Here is a 25,444-nt window from a genome sequence, read left to right on the forward strand (position 1 = left end):
CAGGTAACTCATCCACAAATATGGATTTGACTATCATCTTTATGCTGATGAATCACAAATCTACCTCTTTACTCTGGAACAGTCTTCCTTCATCCAAACTAAAATCTCAGCCCGTCCCTCTGACATCTTGGATGTGTAGCCATGAGCTGAAACTTAACATGGCCAAAGCTGAGCTCCTGATTATTTCTGTCTATGACTACCCATCCCCTTTCTCTAATAGGTTGAAACCCAAACAGTCCTGTCTGTCACTCATGTCCTTAATCTTGGGCTGAATCAAAGATGAAGCCACTTTAGACATGGCCTGGATCCGTGGGTCAAAAGTTTGCAGCTGCTTCCTGCACAACATCTTCAAGATCTGACCTTTCCTCTCTCCCCACTCTACCAAAATGCTCATCCAAGTCTTGATCTTCTCCTACTGTCTGGCCTTAATGCCTGAAGTCCATTAAAAATGCTGCTGGTTAAGTTCATCTTCGTAGCTTGTCACACTGACTACATTACCCACTTCCTTTAGTCCTTCCACTGGCTCTACTTCCATAGCATCCGATGCAAACTTCTTGTTCTTACTTTCAAAGTCCTCCACAATTTAGCCCTATTCAAACTATCTTACCACAATCCACCAATTAGCCTTGACTGCCTAATTCTCTGTTTATCCAACAAGGTCTTGTATGCTTTCTCCCATGCTGCCCCAGACAAGTGGGAAAAGGTCCTAGACAAAATCCTTGAAGCTACCCCCTTTCTCTTCTTTCAATTTCATCCTCAAAACTCAACTCTTCTGTAATACATAAAGTAACTTACAACCTGATAATGGCTAGGCAGATGGAGAGCTGTGATTATTCATGCTGGCTGGCTAAGAAACTGCACATCCTATTATTATTTACAGATTTTTTTTCCACTGTGTCTTCTCCACTCTGTACCAGCCCAGCCCTCCTATTTGTATCATCCACCTGTTATAGCTTGTCTTTTAGACTGTAAGCTCATCAGGGTAGTGACTGTCATTTATTAGATGTTTGTATGGTACCAAGCACAGTGACCTGCTGGTGATACTGCAGTGTAAATTTTAATAGTAATAATACCCCCACCCTCTGCAAAAAAAACCAAAACACGAAAAACCAGTCCCTGGCCAGCAGAATTTATAGTCTTAAAGACAGGCACATGGAAGACCAGACATACTAGAGGTGATTATTATTATTATTTTATTATTTTATTTACTTTGTGATAGTACTGAGGAGGAGGTCAGGGGCCCATTGTACTAGGCACTGTATAAAGCTATAATAAATGAATGAATAAATTGCTAAAAATCTAATTCTTTTTTTTTTCTGTTTTTTAAATCATAAGGGTTAGTTTAATGGAAAAATGCTTTTTTAAGGAAAGTGAATTGTAGGGGAAGGGTAACTATCTCATACTGACAGTGTGTTCTTTCTAAACTTTAACATTTGTATACGTAAATGTTTCGCTATTGAAAGTAATAATGTAGTGCAGTGGGACTAGCCCACTGTCTTCACAATGGGCCACTAACATCTGAGATCTGGATTTGAACTTTGCAGTTTAGTCCACTTCTAATAAACAATCAGTAAAATAACAACCAGGATATAAAAAATGCTGCATAACTTTCCTCTTCCGAAAGGCCTTTACACCATAAGAACAACACTCATAAACATTGACAAACCCTTAGACCCAAAACCTTAACCAACCAAAACGAACATCCCCAAAACTTCTGAAACAAGTCAATCTAGCAGCCCCTCCCAACAACAATAATAAAACTAAATTAACAAAATTAACCCTCCAAAATACTATTGCTATTGATTTTATGTAGAAGATGCCAGATGATGGGCAGTAGTATCAAACCCCTAGGTAAATAGAGAGACATAATAGGAACAAGAAACTATAAAAGGTTGGATCATGTCTTCCAAGGTTTGGATGGAGATTCTTCCATCTTTCCCTGGATGTCTGCTAGCTACTTGTGCATCAATTTAATGACATTATCAGAGAATCTCAATGGAAATAACCTCTTTTCCCCAAATAGAATTACTTTTATTCAAAAGCACTCATAAATCATGTATATAACCTGAAAATAAGAGAGCAGAATTTTTTCCCTTATTTCACATGGTTTTATTTGCTGCTCTTGCTCTTTGAAAGATTCTGTTCTGTAATTTCAAATTAGAACGTTATTAACTTCTCATCACTATGTTTTCTGACCCTCAGTTTGTTCTCGTTGGCAAAGATCATGCTTAGACTGGTAGGCTCAGGAAAGTGATGGCTTTTAAACTCTCTGGGTTCCATTAGATAAACAATCCTTCCAAAATAACAGTTCTCTTAGAGCTGGGAAGCCTGACCAGCCTAACATTTGTAGCACACATCCTGTTCTCAGTGGATTCATGTTTACCCTTTATTCCGTGGTAATCCTATTCAAAATCCTGAAACAGTGTATCATAGACTTGTGCTCTCTAATCTCTCTAAACTGTTTAAATCCCTCACTATTTAGTCTCTATTTTGATCACTTTGCCAATATGTTTTGGTTAAGCCTTTGATGTAAAAATTCTTTTTCAGTATGTCAGGTTTCCTTGCTTTCTTTGGTGGAAATTGTGCATTTAAGAGAAGATATAGAAGCAACTTCAAATTAATTTTGAGATTGGTAACTGGAATTCATTGGTATTTGCCTTGTTATTTCACAAAGCACTGTGTTATCTAGTTCACTATTTCATTTATTTCTTTTCTGCTCTTTCTTTTGTTAATTTTGATACCTCTTCATACCTTTGTGCTGGTTATTGTAAATCCTCTCTACAAAATCCTGCTGTTCTTCCTGTTCACTGGTGCAAATGCTAAATTACATTAAAGTTTATTTAACCTTTCTCTACTAGTATCAGCAATGCCATCTTCAGCATGTAGATAAAAATATTTAGTATGACAGCTCTAAGATTTAATTCAGTATTTTGAGCTATTGGAAACAAAGAGGTAAGTAACCATTTTATCCAGCAGAAAAAAATATTTGGTTTCAAAGGGTGTACCTTTCTTCTTGGGGTCCTGTTTTAATGGTGACCCCTTATAAGTTAATAGAATTGCTGAGCTTGCAGACAGTGTTCAGAAAATAGATCACAATACCAACCGCTTACAAGGACTTTATATTGTCCTCTTCTGTCAGTGGAGTGCCTCCTAAATGTCTTCTTCTCTGCCTTTGCCCTCTTAGGTCACACCATAGTTTATAGATGATTTGAGACAGAAGAAGTCAGAGGAGAGATGGTTAGCATGCCAGTGGCAAAAGTCTCATGATAAGTCCGCCTGATTGTGACATAGAGTTTTTATGCTGTGACTCTGTAAGAGGCAAAAAAAGGCGTCTTCATCTCCATTGAAGCAACTGCAAAGAACCATTCTGGGCAGTGGATAGCCTGGTTTTTCCCGCTGCTTTTGCTCAGTTAGATTTGAGAGTTTCTTGCTGTTACTTTGTGAGTGATATATGGACCAACATGTCCAAATGTCTTTTAGAGACACATATATCAGTTGAAACTCTAACAGATGACTTAGCATTCACTGAAATGGTAGTGGTGCTGGGGCATTCCAAGCTACATACCTGCAGTTAAACCCATCTCCTTCCTGCCAGCGAACAAGTCCAGCAAGAAAACTCTGGGCTACTTTTTGGTCAACTTTGTCAGTGCCTTCCTTGGAAGGACATGGTGCCAACTCCTCCTCAAGAAAGTTAATGTGAGGCTTCTGTTCTGGTCTTTGTTAATTATTGCGTGCTGTTCAACCTTTATGCCTTGGGAATGATGCTAGAGGCTGTTGTCATAGGCAACTCTGGCACATCTGAAACCCTCTGATTTCATTGACCATCGGCAATCTGGTTTTATCCTTGGGCATGGTACAGAAATGCACTGGTGTCACTAGTCAATGATTTCTCCTGGCAATGGAGGAACATAAAATGTCCATGCTGACATATTTTTTAGATCAAAGATCAGGAAGTATTGTTGACACATCTACAGTTCTTAATAGGAGGGTTCAACCCCTAGTAGGATAACGAGGAAAAACTGGCTAAGATTTCTTAGGCATGATGATGAAACTCAACTTTGTCTCTATCTTGGAATAACTCACTCACTGCCTGAATGAGACTGGGGCTTTGATGAAGGCTTGTTTGCTGACATCAAAACCTGACAGAATTGAAGTATTGGTAGACTGGGGAAAAATACACAAGAATCAGTGAAGATTATATCAGCACCTCAACTGAGGGAATCCATCATTTGTTTTGCATGTTTGCAACTAAATTCTACATAGTTCCTGAATGCTCAGACAGTAACTCTGGCCAAGAACACTTTTCCATGTGTGTCTGGTGAGAAGTGTGTAACCTTTTATTCTGCATGTAGGGCTTGCTATGGTTATCAATGTCTTTATCGCCTCAAGATCATATCACTTTCAGAGCACACTAAAAGCTTGTTAATACACTATACGTTGCCTGTTTATTGAGTGGTGTTTTACATAGGCAGCAGGTTGTGCTGATGGTCTATAATCTGATCACTTTGAGTGGAGTTCAAGGTATTGGTTCTGCTGTATAAACTGTTAAACTGGGAGCTGGCTATCTGAATAACTGCCTTTCTCCTGGGTGATAGCCCTGAAGTTGCAACCATTGGAGGTGTGAACAGCCTGCTACCATAAAAGGGAGTGGGACTTCTTGCCAGTCAATAGCTATAGCATTGCCACTAACAATGAAGCACTTGCTTCTTCCTCTTGGTTCTCTAGCAATATAGGACAAAAGAAGTAAGAGAGAAAATTTGAACTTTGGTGGTAGAAATATGAGTAGATTCAGGCAAGTTCCAACATAAAGAATATTTGTGAGCCTATGACCTGGACAAAGAAGAACAAAGACATTCTACATCTTCATCATCATTATAGCTATTGAATTAGGGCCTGTTGAATTATTATGGACCATGACTCACCTTGCTAACTCAGCAAGCCTCAACACAACTGAAGAGCCCAGAACTTTCTGCTGTGCAGAGCTATAAGCCTACAGAGAAAATTGCCTATATCTTTTACTGCTTCTCAGGACAGCAGGGACCTCCTGTCAGACACAGGTCTGATAACATCACATCTTGCCTTTTTACAGTTGCCCTTCTCATGATAGCAAGTACTACATGAAGACTGAGCTACCTTCTGTCATTTTGCCTCCCACCCCTTTTGACTATTGAAAGAGAGTTGAGACCATCTGCAACTTTTACCAACTGAGATTGTGAACACCTCCTTAGAGGGCAGGAAATCTACCCTACCTAAAGCACCACGTAATCTGGCCAGTAATTAAGAAACTATCAATCAACACAATTTACTTTTCCACCCGCTGTCCAGTAACTATCTTTCCATTCCTGAGCAAACTAATTGAGAGACTCACCAAGGGTAGTCTCCAACTCAGCCTAGATACTGACAATATTTTGGACCTCTCCCAGTGAGACTGCGGGCCAAGACATGGGACAGACAGGACACTAGTGCTGCTACTGATATGGAATCTCCTTTTGGCCCTGGATAAAATTATTACATCCACATTCATACTGTTGGCCTTTTCTGCAGCAGTTGACATGGCTGATCATGGAATCCTGTGGTCCCATCTCAGAGATGTGGCTAGTGCTAATGAGATCACATTGAGATGATTTCAGTTGTTCCTCTCTGACTGCAACCAGAGAGTTATAATAGGTATGTCCATCTGGGGAATGCTGACCTGTGGCGTCCCATAGGGATGTGTTCTCATTTCCACCATTGTCAACAACTGTGAGAATCCAGGAGAGAAAATGTAAAACTGTGTGGGGTAAAATGTCAGTATTACGCTGATGACCCAGTTTCACATTATCTTCACAATAGAGACAAGCAGCACCATCTAGCAGCTGTTCAAGGGCCTAACTGGAACCAGAAATTGAATGAAGAGCAGTTTGCAAAACATGAATCCAGAAAAGGCTGATGTGATACTCTGGTGGGGAAAGGGAATCATTGTGAGGAACTTAACAGCTCTGTAACAAAACTTTCAATGGGACATTGAAAAGTGCCCAAGTCACTTTTTAAATTAAACTTAGGCTCCTAAGTGCTTTTGAATATTATAACCCAAGTCTTTTTTTTAATTTCAGCCTAAAAGTGGTCTGAGGCATTTAAAACCTGGTAAAAGTGGAAGCACAATTAAAATTAAACACTAATACTAAAAACAAATATTGGAAACAACCTTAAGCTGTATGTTCTTTATATCATACCCTAATCCATTAGCGCAACAACATTGTAAACTCTTTTGGGCAGGAAATGTTCTCTTGTTTTGTGCTTGTACAGCCTCAAGCACAATGGGCTTCTAGTCCATGACTGGAGCTCCTAAGGACTGTCACATTATAAATGAAATTGTTGTTGTTATTTATTTAATTATTACAACTCATGTTCTTATCTTTTCTGTTTCATTTTCTTTAAATTATCCTATTTTCTGTTGCACAAAGGGATATGAAGAACTTGTATGTTAAAATAACACATTTGCTTTGCATAATTAAATGAATGTATTATTTACAAAATTAATTTCCTAAAATGAATACTTTAGGCAAGAACAGCACTGTTAGATTTAATGCATTTATATACTATCATGAGATAAAATTGATCTCTTAGATGGCTAGTTCAATGATCATACATTTATTATGCCTCAACTCAGACAGTATCTATCGTACATATTTGGATGCAAGCAGCTCTGAACTTTACAGTATAACTAAGCACAGGAATAATACTTTATAAATCAGTATTTATTTGCCTCCAAGACTGCTTTGCACCAATCTAGTCTGCATTTTCTTGGTTTGATTCCATTTAGTCTCATCAAATTTATAAAAACAGTTTGTGCTTAGATTTAATTACCACAGTGATTATCCATTTTTTACATGTGAAATGAGATTGTATGCTTACTATATTAAGCATGTGCTCAATCTAAGTTCACTGGCACATCAGTCCTCCAGAGCTAATGTTGATTAGTGCAGATTTTAACATCATTGTAGAAGATGGTATATCTTTACTGATACATACTGAGAATTATCTTAGCTTTTGCTGCAAAGAGAGAGAGAGAAGGCAAAGCTGTCCTCATGCATAGGACATGCAGCCCTGGGGAAGATATAAATCTGGAATGAAAACTAATTACTTTCTACTGTGCTGCACATCCTGTAGTATGCAGTATAGGGCTGGCCAACAGGAATACATGCTATACATTAGCCATTAGTGATTACTGCAGAAAACTACCGCAGAAACAATAAAATGAAAAGGATGGTTAAAATAATACTTTGGAGAAATATGGATTTAATTGTATTTTAAATGTGTTTTGATTGCTCTTTGTTGATAGGTGAATAAGAAAAGAATATAGAATATTTGATGCAGCTAATGGAATGGAAAAGCAGTTCTTTTGCATCTGAAAGATAAAATTCACAGCACTTTCCACAGCTGCAGATCTATAATGATATATACTATAAGCAAGTCAAAACAATGATAATACACAGGATTACGTTCTTTTCTTGTCTCAGGAAAGAGAAAAGAATTGTAGCATCTAAAGTGTAGACACACACAGGGTGCATCAAATTAATTTGGTGTGACTGTGTCAGCTCAAGGACACTTCAAAGGACAGAGCTGAGCATGGCAGCCACCAGTGATTTCTTTACCGCAACACTGTAACGTGCAGCTACAATGAACTTTTTTTTTAGCTACTTAATACAATTTTGTAAAGGATATGTTTCACATATGCTCTTAGCAGATCTTGAGTTCAAATAGCACACTTTTCTGTTTCTTTAATTGTGCTCCTTTTTGTAAATGTCAAGCTGAAGTTAACAGAAGTGATTTTGAAACAGAAATGCCATGAAACCAAATACAGCCAGATAAATACCACACAACCAGAGCATATCTAGATAATATAATAGTAGGATACCTTCAAACTGTGAAAGCAGTCAAGTTTAGGGTAAACAATTAATATGATCATTTTAAGCATGGCTTTTTGGATACAAAGTTTAGAATCTTATAAAAATATGAGAAGGTACAGCATAGGATTTATGGTCTATGTATCTAATTTCATGGTTTCATGAAATAACATATACACTAAAATGTGTCGTTATTCACAGACATATGTTAAGTACTTATAATCATACCTAAAAAGATTTAATCTTACCATTTCTATGGTTGTGTTTTGTAGAAAAACAGCATTTAATGTTCTGCAATGACAGGTTTTCCTGAGCGCCAGATGGCATTTACGACTTAAGTAGGACATCTAATAATCAATAAATGGCTTATTCAGTGAAGTCTTATTAATTCCGTAATTATTTTAGTTTTGTGTCAGCAGTTGTGTTGTGTGCATAATTTCTAATGAAATTCTATACAGACGAGAACCAGGTTTAAGGGAATGAAGGTTTCTGCATTAAAATATATTTTACATTAAGAAAGGATGTTGAAATAGTACATTTTTAACCTTAACATGGTCTGTATCCAGAATGTGTAAGGGTGTAATTAACAGGAATACATATGACCTGAACATCTGCAGACCTCAGTAGATTTCTATAACATTTGCTATTTTCCCAAACAATTCTGGGTTAGTCTTTTCACACAAAAAATTCCAGCTTTAGAGAAAGCAAAGTATCCAAGGAATGGAGAAGGGAAAGAAATATGCATAAAGGATATGTGAAATAGTGAGGAGGCTAAAATTGGGTGGGTAAGAGGTAGAGGTAGTGCAGGGAAAGGGATCATTTCCAGTTTCTCAAATAAAATGCATATTTTAGCTGTGTATTCAGTTTATATTTTATTTTTGTTCATAAAATATTCACACCAAAATACAACATACCAGTGTAACTGAACCTTTCAATGGAGTGGAAAATGCCTTTCAATGCAACCTTTAAACCTTCTTACAAATATTGTGTATTTATACCAATTGTTAAAACATGGTTTCCTTCTTTGACAGGGTTACGGCCTAGTGCATAGAAGGGCAGCTGTAGACATGATAGATCTTGATTTTTAAGAAGGCTTTTGACTTAGCATTATCTGACATTCTCATAAGCAAACTGGGGAAATGAGATCTAGATGAAAATGCTATAAGGTGGGTGCACAATTGGTTGAAAGCCTCTACTCAAAGAGTACTTATCAACAGTTCTCACTCAAAGTAAGATGATGTATCAAGTGGGGTCCTGTAGAGGTCTGTCCTGATTCTGGTACTAGTCAATATTTTCGTTAATGACTTGGATAATGAAGAGGAGAGCATGTTTATAAAATTTGCAGATGATATCGTGCTGGGGACAGGATGCAAGCACCTTGGAAGACAGGATTAGAATTCAAAATGGCCTTGACAAAGTGGATAATTGATCTGAAATCAACAAAATGAAATTCAGTATGCCCTTTAGTATGGACAAGTGTGCAGTACTACACTTAGAATGAAAAAATTGAATGCACAGTACAAAAGGGGAATAACTGGTGGGTTGGTGGTATTCCTAGACAGGATCTGGGTGTTACAGTGGATCACAAATTGAACATGAGTCAACAATGTGACGCAGTTGTGAAATACCATTTCAGGGTGTATTAACCAGAGTGTAATATGTGAGACATGGGAGGTAATTGTCCCCCTGTACTCAGCACTGGTGAGGCCTCAGCTGGAGTACTGTGTCCAGTTCTGGGTGCCACACTTTCAGAAAGATAAGGACAAATTGGAGAGAGTCCAGAGGAGAGCAGCAAAAATTATAAAAGGTTTAGCAAACCTGACCTATGAGGAAAGATTCAAGAAACTTGTCCTGTTTAGTCTTGAGAAAAGAAGACTGAAGGGGTAACCAATAAGTCTTCGAATATGTTAAGGCTGTAATAAAGAGGGCAGTGATTGATTGTTCTCCATGACCAATGAAGGTAGGGCAAGAAGTAATCAGCTTAATTGGCAGCAAGGGAGATTTAAGGTAGATATTAGGAAAAACTTTACCCTGTGTAAGGGTAGTTAGCACTGGAATAGTCTTCCAAGGGAAGGTGTGGAATCCCCAATATTGGAAGTTTTTACGAACACATTGGACAAACACCTGTCAGGGATGATCTAGGTTTACTTGGTACTGCCTCAACGCAGGGTGAGTCTTGAGGTCCTGTTTAGCCCTATATTTCTATGATTCTATGTTTTGTATACTGCAGCAATCTGAGTAAGTCTGGGCACTTGAATGCAGTATTTAGGTAGTTTTTCTGGCATATGTTTATACATTTATTTTTAAAAAAATCATGTCTTTATTTTTCTTTTTGTGAATTTATAAATAACATACATATTTATCACATAGGTTTTAAATTCTGAAATGTTGTCATTAGTCTGTTGTGAAGATGATGATGTATATATATATATATATACATCTATAGTTCCATCACCCAGAAAAAATCTGAAGAGAGTGTGTGTGCATGCGTGCATATGATACTTTGGTGGAAGCAATGTGATAAGTTGCATTCATTATGCAACTTTGAACATCTCATCTGGACTCTGCCTGCTAGTCCATCTTTAACTGGGACTACTACTAAGATTGCAAACTTCTGAGCAGATTACAACAGCTATTATTAAAACACAAACCTTTGTCATAGTGTACACTACCGCTTACGTTGGAAAAACTTAAGTTGCTCCGGGGTATGAAAAAAACTCCCCGACAGACATAAATTTTGCTGTCATAAGAGGTAGTGTGCTCAGTGCTATGTTGGTGACAGAGCTACCACCACTCGTTGAGGTGGTTTTATTATGTCTGCAGTGTGGAATGGGCAATATTCTGTTCTGAAAGAATGACAGGTTTAAGGATATTGATCTCTGCAACATATATATGATTAGAAATTAGGGCTTTACACAATTGAAAAGAGTCGATTCCCAGCTTTCCAGAGTTCTAGCATTAGAATGTCCTGGGATGTTAGGCCTTACAATTATGACATAATTGTGTATGGAAGAGCTATGTTAGATGCTTCCAGCACGCTAGTTCAATCAGATCTCATGTGGGTATGTTCCATTGAGCTGGAAATTACCCTTCCAGCTTGAAGTGTAGACATACACTTAGGTTCCTGTACTGTGCTCATCATCATGCAATTGAGTACTTGCAGATAGCAGGAGACAAAAATTAGTACCAATGCAATTTTTAAAACACTTAAAAACATTTAAAAATAACAAGGAATCTGGTGGCACCTGGTGACATACAAAAGCCAGTAGGAGAACACTTCAATCTCCCCGGACTCTCAATAACAGATCTAAAAGTAGCCGTCCTTCAACAAAAATACTTCAAAAACAGACTTCAAAGAGAAACTGCAGAGTTACAATTCATTTGCAAACTTAACACCATCAATTTGGGCTTGAATAGGGACTGGGAGTGTCTGGCTCACTACAAAAGCAATTTTCCCTCTCTTGGTATTGATACCTCCTCCTCAATTATTGGGAGTGGACCACATCCACTAGCCTTGACTAAATTGGCCTTCAACATTCGTTCTCTACTTGTAAGGTAACTCCCTTCTCTTCATGTGCCAATGTATATTTATGCCTGGATCTGTAATTTTCACTCCATGCATCTGAAGAAGTGCGTTTTTTACCCAAGAAAGGTTATACCCAAATAAATCTGTTAGTCTTTAAGGTGCCACCAGACTCCCCGTTGTTTTTGTGGATACAGACTAAGGCGGCTACACCTCTGATACATAAAAATAGCTTTTTGATAAAATATCTGGCATGTAGAAAATGTGAAGTGGTGTGGAATAAAGGACTTACTGCTATTCATTTGTGATGATGTAAATGGGTGAAATCCTGTACCCAGTGGAGTCAAGGATCAGGGTTTCACCCTAAGTAGCTCAGGTTTTTCACCCAAAGCCCTAAAGGATTCATCCTGCTCTTATTGTTTTACCCTGGATGTTTTGTTTGATTATTGTACTGTGTGTTTAAATTATTTGATTTCTAAGGAAATAATTTTGTCATAATTTTTTTTAAGGAAAAATCACAGTCTGATCATTGTATAAAGGGCATAAATGGTAAAAAAGATAGAAATAATTGCAATTTTTTTATACAAAAAAGGCCTGATTCTGGTCTAATATCAGTTTCACAGTAGTGTAACTCCATTGACTTCAATAGAATTACTCCTAATTTTCACCTATGTAAATGAGATGAGAATCAGGCCCAAATGTAAAACCTTGACAAAAATATTGTCTGTAGTTGTGCAGCAGCGATCCATTCCAGGGCATATGAGAATCTGTCTTTTTTTGAGAATGCATTTTATATATCCCTTAATGTTACGGTTTTATTGTTCTACTGCTATCTATCAAGGCATTTTTACACATGGAAAATGAGCACACTGTAGAATTAAAATACTAGGCATTCTCCAGCTTCAAAGTGCTGTAAAAGTATTGATTAATTATGCCTCAGAATACCACTATGAGGAAGTATTATTATCCCTATTTTACAGATGGGGAAGCTGAGACACAGAGACTAAGTGACTTTCCCAAAGCCACACAGCAAGGCAGTGACAGAGCCAGGATTAGAACTCAGAACTTTCTGGAGCCCAGTCCCAGGCTTTAAGCAGTAGACCACATTGTTCACTGAAGTCAACAAGCATCTCAATGCAATAATGGACAATTCCAAGGACTCTTACATGGTCAGTGTGTCCATAAATTTACTTGCAAACTACTCCAGTATAACAAGATAATTTGAGCAGCATAGTCCTGGCAAATTTCTGTGTCATATAAATTGCTGAGTGTGCAGCCTCTTCAAAACGGGCTAAAAGTAAGAAAAGCTACAATGATATGTTCTAAAACTCAAGGCTTTGATATATCAGTAGCCTTAGAGCCTGGTTCTGCTCCCACTGAAGTCATTGGAAAGAGTTCTGTTGACTTCCATAGAGTCATGGCTGGGTTCTTAATTATTACTGTATTTTAATTGTTTGTCTCGCTCCTTGAATACTTCACCTGAGGGCGAGAGGGGTGCTTAATAAATAAAATTATTTTGCATGTATTAAATATCACTAAGTAATCTAAAATATGCATTCCACCTTCCATGACTTTCATATGGTGGTTTTGGCCTGTACTTCCTTTTCGAGCCTCTCATTTATGAGCATATTTAAAAATAATGACACTATATACAGTTTTTTCTGAAACACTAATAAAGATATTAAAAATTGAAATTAATTTCCTAATCTTTAGTCACGATGGCAGGGTGAGGGTGTGGTCAGCATTTCTGCCATTATCATTATTCACTGTAGTTGTGCCAGGGATCCCAGTAGCGATCAGGACCCCATTGTGCAGATTTAGTAGCCGACTCTTGGGAGGAGAGGGAATACAGGACCCGTGGATATTACCATGGTACTGAGTACAGAACGGTTCTACACGGTGCTGCATGGGAAGTCAAAAAGCCACAATGCCTGTTTAATTGGGCTTGCTCAGGTTTGACCACTGAAACAGGAGCAACATACAACTCTCAATTTAGCTATTTTTCCATCTAATGTTAAAGGAAGATGGCCTCTTAGAAGAGAAGGAGATAAGTTGGACAAAGACTGCCTGAAGATGAAAGGCAAACATGTGCAGGAGGTGGAGGTGGGAATAAAAAAGACAAAGGTAGAATAATATCTGCAACAAGTTTATAAATAATAAATTTATAATTTTTAATCAATATTAATTAATGATTTTTTTACTTTTTACTTTATTTTAACTTGTCTATAAATAAATTAATTATAAAAACAATGTAATATGTATTAGGATTTTTCCATAATGCTGCTTCCATGGGGTCTTTTCCTAACCACAGTGAGAAGCTATTGGGTATGACTTGCACAAGAAGAGCATTACTTCTTACATGGCTGTAAGACTTGGCCTTTTTGGCTTCATGCCTAACAATTCACCCCGGAGCATGACAGTATTTCAATGTGACACACACCCTGATGTATCTTACTGCTCACAATAATGGATTCATTTTATCTATAATGTTAATATGATCGAATGACTTGTAAAAAAAACCAATTGTCCTAGTGCATTCAATAGATTATTAACTAACTCTAATTTATTTGGAGGCAAAATGATTTCAATAGAAGGCTCCTCTCTCCTTGTCAAATTTTTGTTATCTACCCTTTTCTGATAGAGGGATCTAATAAAGGCACTGTTACCCTCTCTTTTTAACAGCTTTGTGCTGATGCAGTTCCAAGACTCTCTTATATAAAATAGCTACAGCATAATAACAGCCATTTGTAAAGGAGAGATGAATCTAGAGTTGCCAACTTTGGTTGGATGAATTCTTGGAGATTTCATTACTTAACATAATCTTATGATTCCTGGAGACTGCAGGACAATCTTGGAGGGCTGGCAACCCTAGATGAACCTGAAGCAAAATCTTGGATCCCAAAACGCATAATGTTCAGCTCTAGATCCATCCCTTGCTGTTTCTCCTTAAAGGAGAAGGGCTCATGTGGTGCAATTTCTCTTCATGTTCCTTTTACTCTTTTCTCCATTTTTAGCTTTAAACACTGGTATTTTAAGCAACTCGTCTCACCAGGCTTTTACTAGGGCGTGCTTTTCAAATATAAAAATCAGGAAGTTCTAAATTCTAATATCACTTTCTAAGCCTCTTCCACTTGCTACTGATGTCACGTAATACATATTCATTATATGTTAATTAATGCTTTTGTTTGTTTAATTTTTTCTCTTCATCTCATCCAGTAGCCATTCACTGATAATTACTATCAGTCTCTTCCTTTGTAAAATGAAGATAACTGTTTTTGTAAGCACAAATATGCAGCTCCTTGGGAAACCAGCATTCAGTTTACTACCTGTGCATCATGGCTGACTTTCCAAAGGGCTAATATCTTTAGGGAATACTGGGTATATTTAATTCATTACAGAATGTATCCCAAATAACTGAAACTAGCAGCATGTCATGCTTTTTAGCTTTAACATTAGCTTTCACAGAAGGACACAATACCAAAGTAGTCCATTCCAGCATACAATACACTTACAGTATAATATCAGAGCATAAAGCATTTACTATTATAGTATAAGTATAGTCAAAATGTAGAGTTGACTGCTTACATTATTAAAATGTATGATATAAATACAACATAAAATCAGAGCATTCAGTATACCAAAAAAAAAAAAAAAATGGAAGGGAGTTTGCATGCAGTATATAGAATTAGACAAGGGAAAGCATTACTGTTCATCTAATAATTGAGACTAATTGCTTTCATGGGATTAGAATTTTTTTCACATCAACATTTTTGCTGAGATTAATGTTCTCCAATTTAACCATTGTATCAACACTGCTAATGTTTATGATTTTTCTGTTTTGCGCATAGTTCATAATGTCACCCGGTTTACAGAAGTTCTTTTTCCAGAGCCAAAAATGCATGCATACAGCTGTTCCTCTAAAAGTACAATAGTGTAACTGCCTCAACTGGTCACCTCTTCCTTCATCATGTGCATAATTTTACTGGCTCACGATTTTCTTGCTTCCCAGAAACCAACGTTTACACATCATCTCACATGGTGCCACAACAGATCTAATTTCTTCACATCAAAGCCAGTTTTAAACACTGCAGAATAAAAGCTGCCATATGAAGAATAGATTTTAATATGAGAAAAGAGATTCTTTAAACCTTATGTCTGAAGGAAAAATCATATAAGTGAAAATTAAAATTATTTATACTTACACTCCAATCTTGCCACCAAGTTACAAAAAGAAAAGACTCCTACATACATATATTTCTGTTTTGCAGAGAAATGATGAAGAAGCTGTCGTGGACAGAGGTGGCACTCGTTCCATTCTCAAAACGCATTTTGAAAAGGAAGACTTGGAAGGTGAGAGATTATTTTCCTGTGCATTTCATTGTCTATTTCTTTTCAAAGTGTTGGACACAGTTCCACTCTCATATAAACTTGTGTGTGTGTAACCCACACACCCCTCTGGGTATGATGTTCTGTCCCACCTAGTGGCACCGAGCCCACTTAAAGAGAGAGATAAAATGAGTCTGCTCTACAGCCTTAGCTAACAGCCAGTTGGCTTTTAGCTTATGCGGTAGAGGCTCATGCACTGAGCTTCCGCAGTTTGATCCTGACAACTGGCATCTATTGGCATTACACATGCTCATTGATTTCAATGGGTATACCAGGGTGTACATGAAGGCAAAATCTAGACCTCTATTTTTAAAGGAGGAATATTGCGTATTCCTCTAGCAACATTAAAACTTGGGTGATAGGGGATAAGATTTCCTGAGAATGTTTTAAGCCCAGATCCTGCAAATATACACCTATGTAACTTTATACAAATGAGTAATTCTTTCCAGTGAGAGTACCTGTGTGGAAAGCTATGCCCATGCACAGGGCTGGATTAACGCAAGGGCTTTAGAGGCTGCAGCCCAGGGCCTTGGAATAAGGGGGGCCCCGCAAAAATAAATCCATAATTATATACAATTCAGTGATCACCAACCCGTTGATTGCGATCGACTAATTGATCCTGGAGCCTCTAACAGTCTATCACAATCTCCGGGTTGCTAAAAGTCCAGCGGCTCAGCAGGGCTCACGCAGGCTGCCTGTATGCCGTGGCCCCATGCTGCTCCCAGAAGTGGCCGGCTGCTGTCTCTGCATCTCTGCGGCCCCTGGGGTGGGGGAGGGGAGGCAGCTCTGCGTGCTGCCCCCGCCCCAGCTCTGTCCCCGCAGCTCCCATTGGCCAGGAACCAGCCAGTGGGAGCTGTGAGGGTGGCGCTTGTGGGTGCAGACAGCGCACAGAGACACACTGTCCCCCACCCCAAGGAGCATGCAGAGATGTGCCAGCAGCTGGCTGCTTCCAGGAGTGGCATGGGGCCACGGCATTCAGGCAGTCAGCCTGCCTGAGCCCTACTGTGCCGCTGGCCAGGAGCAGCCTGTGGTAAGCACCTCCCAGCCAGAGCCTACATCTCACACCCCCGCCTGCACCCCAACCCCCTGCCCCAGGTCAGAATCCCCTCCTGCACCAAACTCCCTCCCAGAGTCCGCACCCCACAACCTCTCCTGTATCCGAACACTCTGCCCCAGCCCCCCTGGAGTCCCCACCCGACCCAAACTCCCTCTCAGAAAGAAACTAATAAAACAGCTGTTCTAAGGTAAGGAGTAGGCTATTTTGAAATAACTTAACTATATTCTACATGTTTTAAGACTGAAATGTAACCACAGGATGGCTTTACGTTAATTAAAAGGCAAGTTTAGTATAACGTTAATAGCTTCAATGCCATAATTGAGATCATTTTGTTTTAAATTAGGAAAAAGACTTGTATACAGGGGTCCCCCAAAATCTAATAGCCCCAGGCCCATAGGAGAGTTAATCCGGCCCTGCCCATGCATAAATGTTTGCAGCATTTGGGCTCCAGTTAACTGATTGACTTCAATGCATGTCCTAAAATACATGGTTATTTCATAAAGAGCCCAGTCCTGCTATCATTGCACATTCAGGTCTCCCAGTAAACAAAACAGATGTTGCATTTTAGAGTTGTGCACTGTCACTCACTTGAAAGGGCACTTTACACTACCCTTTAATGTCAAGGATTAGCAGGTAATTTAGAGATATGGAGTTCACCATATCACATTGGACTAATAATCCACTTTATCTGGTATTCTTCCTCTAGAAGTGGCCTATGCTTCAGTTTATAATGTATATATTGCAAACTCTTTCTGGCAGGGATCTGCCTTTTTATTTATTGGCAAAATGCCCAGCATGTTTTTGGGGGCTATGTAAATAATAGATATACAAAATTCAACAGCTAATCATGATAGAAGAGTCAAATCCAATTGTGAAGAATATAGGAATATAGATATGGGGCTTGTTTCACCCAAGGCTCCATGATGGAAAAAGCTTGTGCCAGTGTAAGATACCAACAATCCCTTTGGGTGACCCAAAGCTGGCCACTATAATCAAAATGCCACCTGCCATCACTTGGAGTGAATATTCTTTTGAGTTGACAGTTGAGTCCATCTTGAAAAGGAAAGGAAAAGGTGACCAAACTGAAAAATAGCCTCAAATTTGGTTTGTTTCTAACCAATACAGATTTATTTTATTTTTCTCGATGAAACAAAAAAAAATCATTTGGATTGAATGAAATATTTCTAATGTTGATTCAAAATCACACATCAAATCAAAATGGTTCAAAATTTCCAGACTTTCTTTTTTTCTTTTGCTCAAACAATTTGCCGAATTCAACACAATTCACAAATAGTTTTGGTGCTCCAGAAATGCATTTCCTCCTGCTCTAATAGCAAAAAGACACTAATGTGAAATCTCACTGAAAATTTGAAGAATTATTTTGCTTCCAAGAACATTTCGGAAACTGGACAAATTTTGACTGAAGAAACTTTCACTCAATTTTAGTAATTTGGAAAACTAAAAAATCCTGCGGTTTGCCTTGGGAATCTACTACTTTTTTAAAATAATGGCACAATGTTATTAACTATGTTATAAAAATTGATTACTTGATATAGGATACTCTGATGTAGCAGCTTTTGAGAGAGATTGCTTAGAATCAACTTGATATCTTTTTAAATACATAACTGCCACTTCCAGAAATGCCAAGTGGCATAAAAAAGGTTGAATATGCTGTAAATTTGAATGATCCCATTGCTGTTAATAGAATCCTTGCTTGTCCCACAGACAAGTCCAGGCACTCTACCACCTAATTAGCTAAATCAGTGGCTCTTGTAATAGAGAGTGGACATTACTCAGAAGTGTGCCTGTCTTATTCCCATCCAATGTAACTTAAGATGGATTCTCTGGTAAAAGTTTACATTTTCCCTAATTATATAACATGCTTCAGTTATATTATATGTAATTACATAATTAAGTACTTAATTATGTAGCTTAGTTCACTTTGTATAATTAGACAATTAGGTACATTAATTCTTCAACACATTTATTTAATTACATTTACTGTGTTTTAAAAATGTAAATAAATAATTGCTCAGTATTATAGCAGGGCACTAGTGTTGGCACTGTTAAGGGTCTGTCTGTGCCTTATTCTGTATTTCAGGGATTTATAACCTGGGTTCAAGAACTGAATGTTACTTTAGACTGAAACTTGAAATGAATTTTCTTAGGCCACGAAAGATTTCTTTCCCAACATTTTAAATAACTGGACATTTTGGAGTTTTCAGCTGTTGGTGTTGTTTTGTCAAAAAGGTTAGTTTATATTTCTGATATTTCCATTTAAAACATCCTGGGCCAGATTTTCATCAGCAAATATTTTATAGGTAGACATTTGTGCATGCCTAAATTATGTGTGTAAGAACACAGAGTACACACTCCAACTGTGCTTTTGAGAGTGCACATGTCTAGTTAAAAGCCCACTAGCCTGGTGTGCATGTAAATGGGCTTATTCACTTCAGGTATCTGTCTGCACAGTGTAAGTTCAGGAGCTTGCAGTTGGTCCTTTTTTCCCCCTCAAACACTACAGCAATTCAGAAATAGATTTTGTGCAAAGCTTTGGCATTCATGTTCTCAGCACAAGTGACTCTCTTTCTTCCAGTTAATTTTCATAGAGTTCACAAGATTATGGTCAGTCACTAATATAGAGCAAAAAGAAAAGGAGTACTTGTGGCACCTTAGAGATTAACAAATTTATTTGAGCGTAAGCTTTTGTGAGCTACAGCTCACTTCATCGGATGCGTCTTTTTCTTTTTGCGAATACAGACTAACACGGCTGCTACTCTGAAACTAATATATCCTTTGGCTGACTTACTTGAATGAAGAGAGAAATTAATCTTTAAAAACTAAGCAACAAGTCTAGCACTTCGATATAGTCACACATTGTATATGTAATCCTACAGTCCTCATGCAGGCAAAATTCCTGTTGAAATATTTTTGCATTCACATTTAGATCAATGGGAGTTCACCTGAGGTTGATGTAGAGCTTAACAAACTATGTGCATTGTTACCGGGACTTTACATGCAACTCTGTTGCCATGGCTGCCAATACTTAGTAACATAGCACCTCCCCATAATTGCCATGAGGGGGCCTCCATCATGCTTCTGACTAAGATCCGTGAGAACAGCACTTGCCTCTGTACTCAGAATTCTTCAACCACCCATCAGTTCTCCTGTCTTCTAAACACCCTTTATAGTTACTTATGCCACCACAGGACATGATGTTGAAATCTGCTTGGTGTAGTGAATGATCAACAGCGACAGTCATTAATCACTCTCTCGTCACTGACCCAACCATCTGCCCACCAGGTTTTGACCTGCCAAGGTACCTGTGGTTATCTCTGAATCGGTTTCAAACAGGACAGGGCAATCGTGTGGCCAGTCTCTTCAAATGGGGTTTCTCTACCCATGATGTAGATACAGTCAACATCAGACTATGTCGCGTATCCTTGATGAATGCCCTTTGACTCACTTCAATGGTGGGCTACCAGCTCTTCACCTGGCTGCTGCTGATGCTATCAAATTGCTGGGCACACTGCGCATACACTGAGAGAGACCTGAGGTAAGAATTACAGGACTGGGTACTGAAATGTTTTCATTATGTAAAGGACCAGTTCCTGCACTAACCTAAATTGGGAGCAGATGTGCATGGAACAGACATGCACATCAACAAACAGCTATGCTATTCTGGATACAGACAGTTTGCTGCTGGCTGCCTTTGCTCTCTGTCTACCAGTGCTCCAGCGGTGTTCGTTCTGACTAAATAACTGCTCCATGCACTGCTAGTTTGGCTCAATGATTAATAGTATCTAGATATGCCCATGACTGCTCTTAAGGGCAGAGCCTCTGCATAGATCCAACACCTTATACTACTCAGTGTTGCAGCCTGTAAGGAATTTGGAGGGAGAAGCACAAATTGGAAGTCAATGTGTTTACACAAGGCTTGAACGCTAGCTGCAGTTGCAACCTCACTGTAAATAGTTTTCTTTGTGAGACAGTTTAGTTTTAGAAACCTGGAGTCCTTTCCTGGTACTGTCCACACACATTACATGAAACATGGTGCCAGTGGATAGTCTAGTGTCACCCACACCTAGGAAGAGAGAGTGATTACAGGGCAAAAAAAGCAGCACCTAGAAACCAAACAAACAGCCAGCATAAAGAGACTCAGACACCCAGTAATGCTGGATTTCCTGACAAAAAGCTTTGCACAATCATGGAAGCAGTGGAAGCAACAACTGACTCTGTTTAGAGAGCTGACCATGAGGGATAAAGATGAGAAAATGAAGATAAAACTTTTTTTTTACAGTCTCATTGCAGAAAAGGGGCAATAAGTGAATACTGTTGCCAGGAATAATGACCGAAATATTGGAACAGTTGATAAGAGTCTGAGTATTGTGACCCTTGACAAAATGAGACTATAGAGAGATACTGTTCTCTTACCTAAAAAGAAAAGGAGTACTTGTGGCACCTTAGAGACTAACAAATTTATTTGAGCATAAGTTTTCGTGAGTGACAGCTCACTTCATCGGATGCATTCAGTGGAAAATACAGTGGGGAGATTTATATACACAGAGAACATGAAACAATGGGTGTTATCAAACACACAGTAAGGAGAGTGATCAGGAAAGGTGAGCTAATACCAGCAGGAGAGCCGGGAGGGGAGGGGGAAGAAACCTTTTATAGTGATAATCAAGGTGGGCCATTTCCAGCAGTTGACAAGAACATCTGAGGAACAGTGTGGGGGAGGAAGAAATAAACATGGGGAAATAGTTTTACTTTGTGTAATGACCCATCCACTCCCAGTCTCTATTCAAGCCTAAGTTAATTGTATCCAGTTTGCAAATTAATTCCAATTCAGCAGTCTCTCATTGGAGTGTGTTTTTGAAGTCTTTTCGTTGTAATATTGTGACTTTTAGGGCTGTAATCGAGTGACCAGAGAGATTGACGTATTCTCCGACTGGTTTATGAATGTTATAATTCTTGACATTTGATTTGTGTCCATTTATTCTTTTATGTAGAGACTGTCCAGTTTGACCAATGTACATGGCAGAGGGGTATTGCTGGCACACGATGGCATATATCACATTGGTAGATGTGCAGGTGAACGAGCCTCTGATAGTGTGGCTGATGTGATTAGGCCCTATGATGGTGTCCCCTGAATAGATATGTGGACACAGTTGGCAACGGGCTTTGTTCCTGGGTTAGTGGTTCTGTTGGGTGGTATGTGGTTGCTGGTGAGTATTTGCTTCAGGTTGGGGGGCTGTCTGTAAGCAAGGACTGGCCTGTCTCCCAAGATCTGTGAGAGTGATGGGTCGTCCTTCAGGATAGGTTGTAGATCCTTGAGGATGCGTTGGAGAGGTTTTAGTTGTGGGCTGAAGGTGATGGCTAGTGACGTTCTGTTATTTTCTTTGCTGGGCCTGTCCTGTAGTAGGTAACTTCTGGGTACTCTTCTGGCTCTGTCAATCTGTTTCTTCATTTCAGCAGGTGGGTATTGTAGTTGTAAGAATGCTTGATAGAGATCTTGTAGGTGTTTGTCTCTGTCTGAGGGGTTGGAGCAAATGCAAATGGACGCCCCATCATCTCAGGCATTGGCACCCTGACAGCAGGATTGTCTGGCTATGTAGACTCCCTCCTCAGGCCCTACTCTACCAGCACTCCCAGCTATCTTCGAGACACCACTGACTTCCTGAGGAAACTACAATCCATCGGTGATCTTCCTGAAAACACCATCCTGGCCACTATGGATATAGAAGCCCTCTACACCAACATTCCACACAAAGATGGACTACAAGCCATCAGGAACAGTATCCCTGATAATGTCATGGCAAACCCGGTGGCTGAACTTTGTGACTTTGTCCTCACCCATAACTATTTCACATTTGGGGACAATGTATACTTTCAAATCAGCGGCACTGCTATGAGTACCCGCATGGCCCCACAGTATGCCAACATTTTTATGGCTGACTTAGAACAGCGCTTCCTCAGCTCTCATCCCCTAATGCCCCTACTCTACTTGCGCTATATTGATGACATCTTCATCATCTGGACCCATGGAAAAGAAGCCCTTGAGAAATTCCACCATGATTTCAACAATTTCCATCCCACCATCAACCTCAGCCTGGACCAGTCCACACAAGAGATCCATTTCCTGGACACTACGGTGCTAATAAGCGATGGTCACATAAACACCACCCTATACCAGAAACCTACTGACCGCTATGTCTACCTACATGCCTCCAGCTTTCACCCAGATCACACCACAAGATTCATTGTCTACAGCCAAGTGCTACGATACAACCGCATTTGCTCCACCTCCTTATTCTTAAATCACATTACAAAATAACTACAAATACTTTAAATAACTTCTTAATTTTACTTTTTCATAAAAGCAATTGCTGCAGATGCCCCGGGGACATTATGTGACAGTAGAGGGAGGGAAAAGATCCATACAATGGAAAATTAAAGAAAAGTGATTCATTTTTTTAAAAAAGGGGTATTAAGATCTCTCATCACTAGGATAAAGTTCACTGTGGACACAGATGAAGTGTTAATAATTTTCCTCCAAATATTACTATTCCATTCCCACTCCAGTCAGGAAGAAGTTAGAGAGCTCCCCTGGACACAATCAATCCCCGCTTGGTGCATTTGTGAGTCTGGTCAAAGAGAGGGGTGCAACTCCTTAAAGGGAGGATCCAAGCCCAGTGCAGGCCAACACAGAGAGGTAAACAGAGCTCCCTTGCCCCACAAAGCAGGGGCTGCTTAGTAGCAGAATGGCTAAAGAGACTGCCAACTGGATCCACTGGAGACATAGAGGGATCTTCTTTACTTTGTGTTCCTTTTTGTTTAGAACCCAGAGCACTCAGTCCAGGTTCTTTGGATTCTTAGGATTCTATTTCACTAGGAGGGTGATGAAACACTGGAATGGGTTACATAGGGAGGTGATGAAATCTCCATCCTTAGAGGTTTTTAAGGTCAGGCTTGATAGAGCCCTGGCTGGGATGATTTAGCTGGGGTTGGTCCTGCTTTGAGCAGGGGGTTGGACTAGATGACCTCCTGAGGTCTCTTCCAACCCTCATCTTCTATGATTCTATGCAAAGACTTATAGTTGGAGGACCACACTCTGCAACTGGCTTTATGGTGATGCCTATCACCATAGAAGGACATCTGTGCCTGCTCTCCCCTTGCAATAGCGCTCTAAAAGTACAGCCCATGACACACAGCAACATTAATATGCACTTTTACTATGAAGAGGTTGAGAAAATCAGTAGCAGCTGGGAAGAAGAGTGGCTGCTGGGAGGGAAGGATTCCTGTAGCAGGGGGAAGGATTGAGGGAAAAGTTATGTGAAAGAGCAGGTGGAAAGAGGCAAGGGAGCCAGAATGAGGGACCAGAGTGGGGTGAGTAATTGACACAAGTGGAACTCATGAGAGAAGAGTGAGTGGGAGTTGCAAGGAGCATTGGGGAGAGGCATGGGAGCAAGTGGAAAGCAGAAGAGACTGAGAAGGGGAAAAGGTGATAAAGAAACATCTGAGAACTGGGAGAGGAACAAAAGTGTTTTGTGTACCATGTGCTGGGTAATAACATGAAAGGAAACACTTGTAACCTAAACTGGCTCTTAATAAAGAGAACTATTTATAGCAACATTGCAACTGCAACTAGCATTCTAGCCATGTGTACAAAGACTGACTCCTTGGCGCCGCCTCCAAATTTTTCTCTCCCGCAACCTATGCTCAATCTGTGCTCCTCCCTCCAAGTTCTATGCAGGTTGCTACATCTTTCCTTTTACAATTATTTGTGTTGTACCTTTTGGCAAGTATTTGCTGACTTGCTGGGCCAGAGATTACTAGTACATAGCTCATCCTAGGAAGATGGGTCCATCAGCCCATTGCAGCCTGTTAGGCCTCATATTCCTTCAAGCATGTTGGTCTTCAAACCAGTCCTGACTTCTTCTCTGTGTTATCGCTGTTGGAAGGGGACTGCCTTCTAGTCTGTTGCTGCCTCTATATAAGCAATATAGAGGACCAACAGTGTCAGACCAGTTGGCAGCTGAGGTTCTTTCTATGTCCACCTGGTCCTAACCTTGGCCCTGTCCATCCGTGTTTGTTAGCTGTCTGCTGCTACTCCACAATTGTCTTCAGTTTCATCTCTACTACTGTCCTATGTCTGTAGCTACTGTGTCTGTAGCTACTATAACCTGTGTCCCACTGCAGCTTGGATTATTGCCTTTTGCCATTATTATGTGAGGTTATTTGATGGCTGAACCCCAAACTGCTCACCTCTGCATAATGGCCTCAGGTTATTGGCTTCTTTGTTGTAACAAACTTCTGCCTAGCTTGGTGTTCTCTTAATTGCTTCTGGGTACTGTATGTCATTCCTCCACTGGGCTGAAACTGATTACTCTTCACAGGAAGCAATGTCTTGGTTCTCCAACTCATCAGTCCCTGTGCTGTGCTACTATCTAGTTTTTCGAAGTGTGCATTGTGATGTTCCGACATTTCCAGGTAGGGATCCCTTCCTGTCTGTTTTGCCTTTGCCATCAGTCTCTTGGCTGTCTTTACTGTGGCTCTACTTCCTGTCACTTTGTAGTTATCCCGGGGAAG

The 25,444-nt window shown here is 39.5% G+C and overlaps 1 protein-coding gene across 4 annotated transcripts in view; it reads left to right on the forward strand.

Annotated features, from left to right (window-relative positions):
- The window catches only part of SLC4A10 (solute carrier family 4 member 10), a 272,821-nt gene that overhangs the window by 79,392 nt on the left and 167,985 nt on the right, over positions 1-25,444 (forward strand). For 3 of the 4 annotated variants that reach the window (XM_073305622.1, XM_073305620.1, XM_073305621.1), the window contains exon 2: positions 15,678-15,759. In XM_073305622.1, the coding sequence (XP_073161723.1) occupies positions 15,678-15,759 (82 nt within the window). Of the gene's footprint in view, positions 1-12,389; positions 12,579-15,677; positions 15,760-25,444 lie in introns of those variants that run through there. The other variant, XM_073305624.1, reaches the window with a different exon arrangement.

This window comes from Lepidochelys kempii, chromosome 11 (genome assembly GCF_965140265.1).
Source record: "Lepidochelys kempii isolate rLepKem1 chromosome 11, rLepKem1.hap2, whole genome shotgun sequence".
Lineage (NCBI taxonomy): Eukaryota > Metazoa > Chordata > Testudines > Cheloniidae > Lepidochelys > Lepidochelys kempii.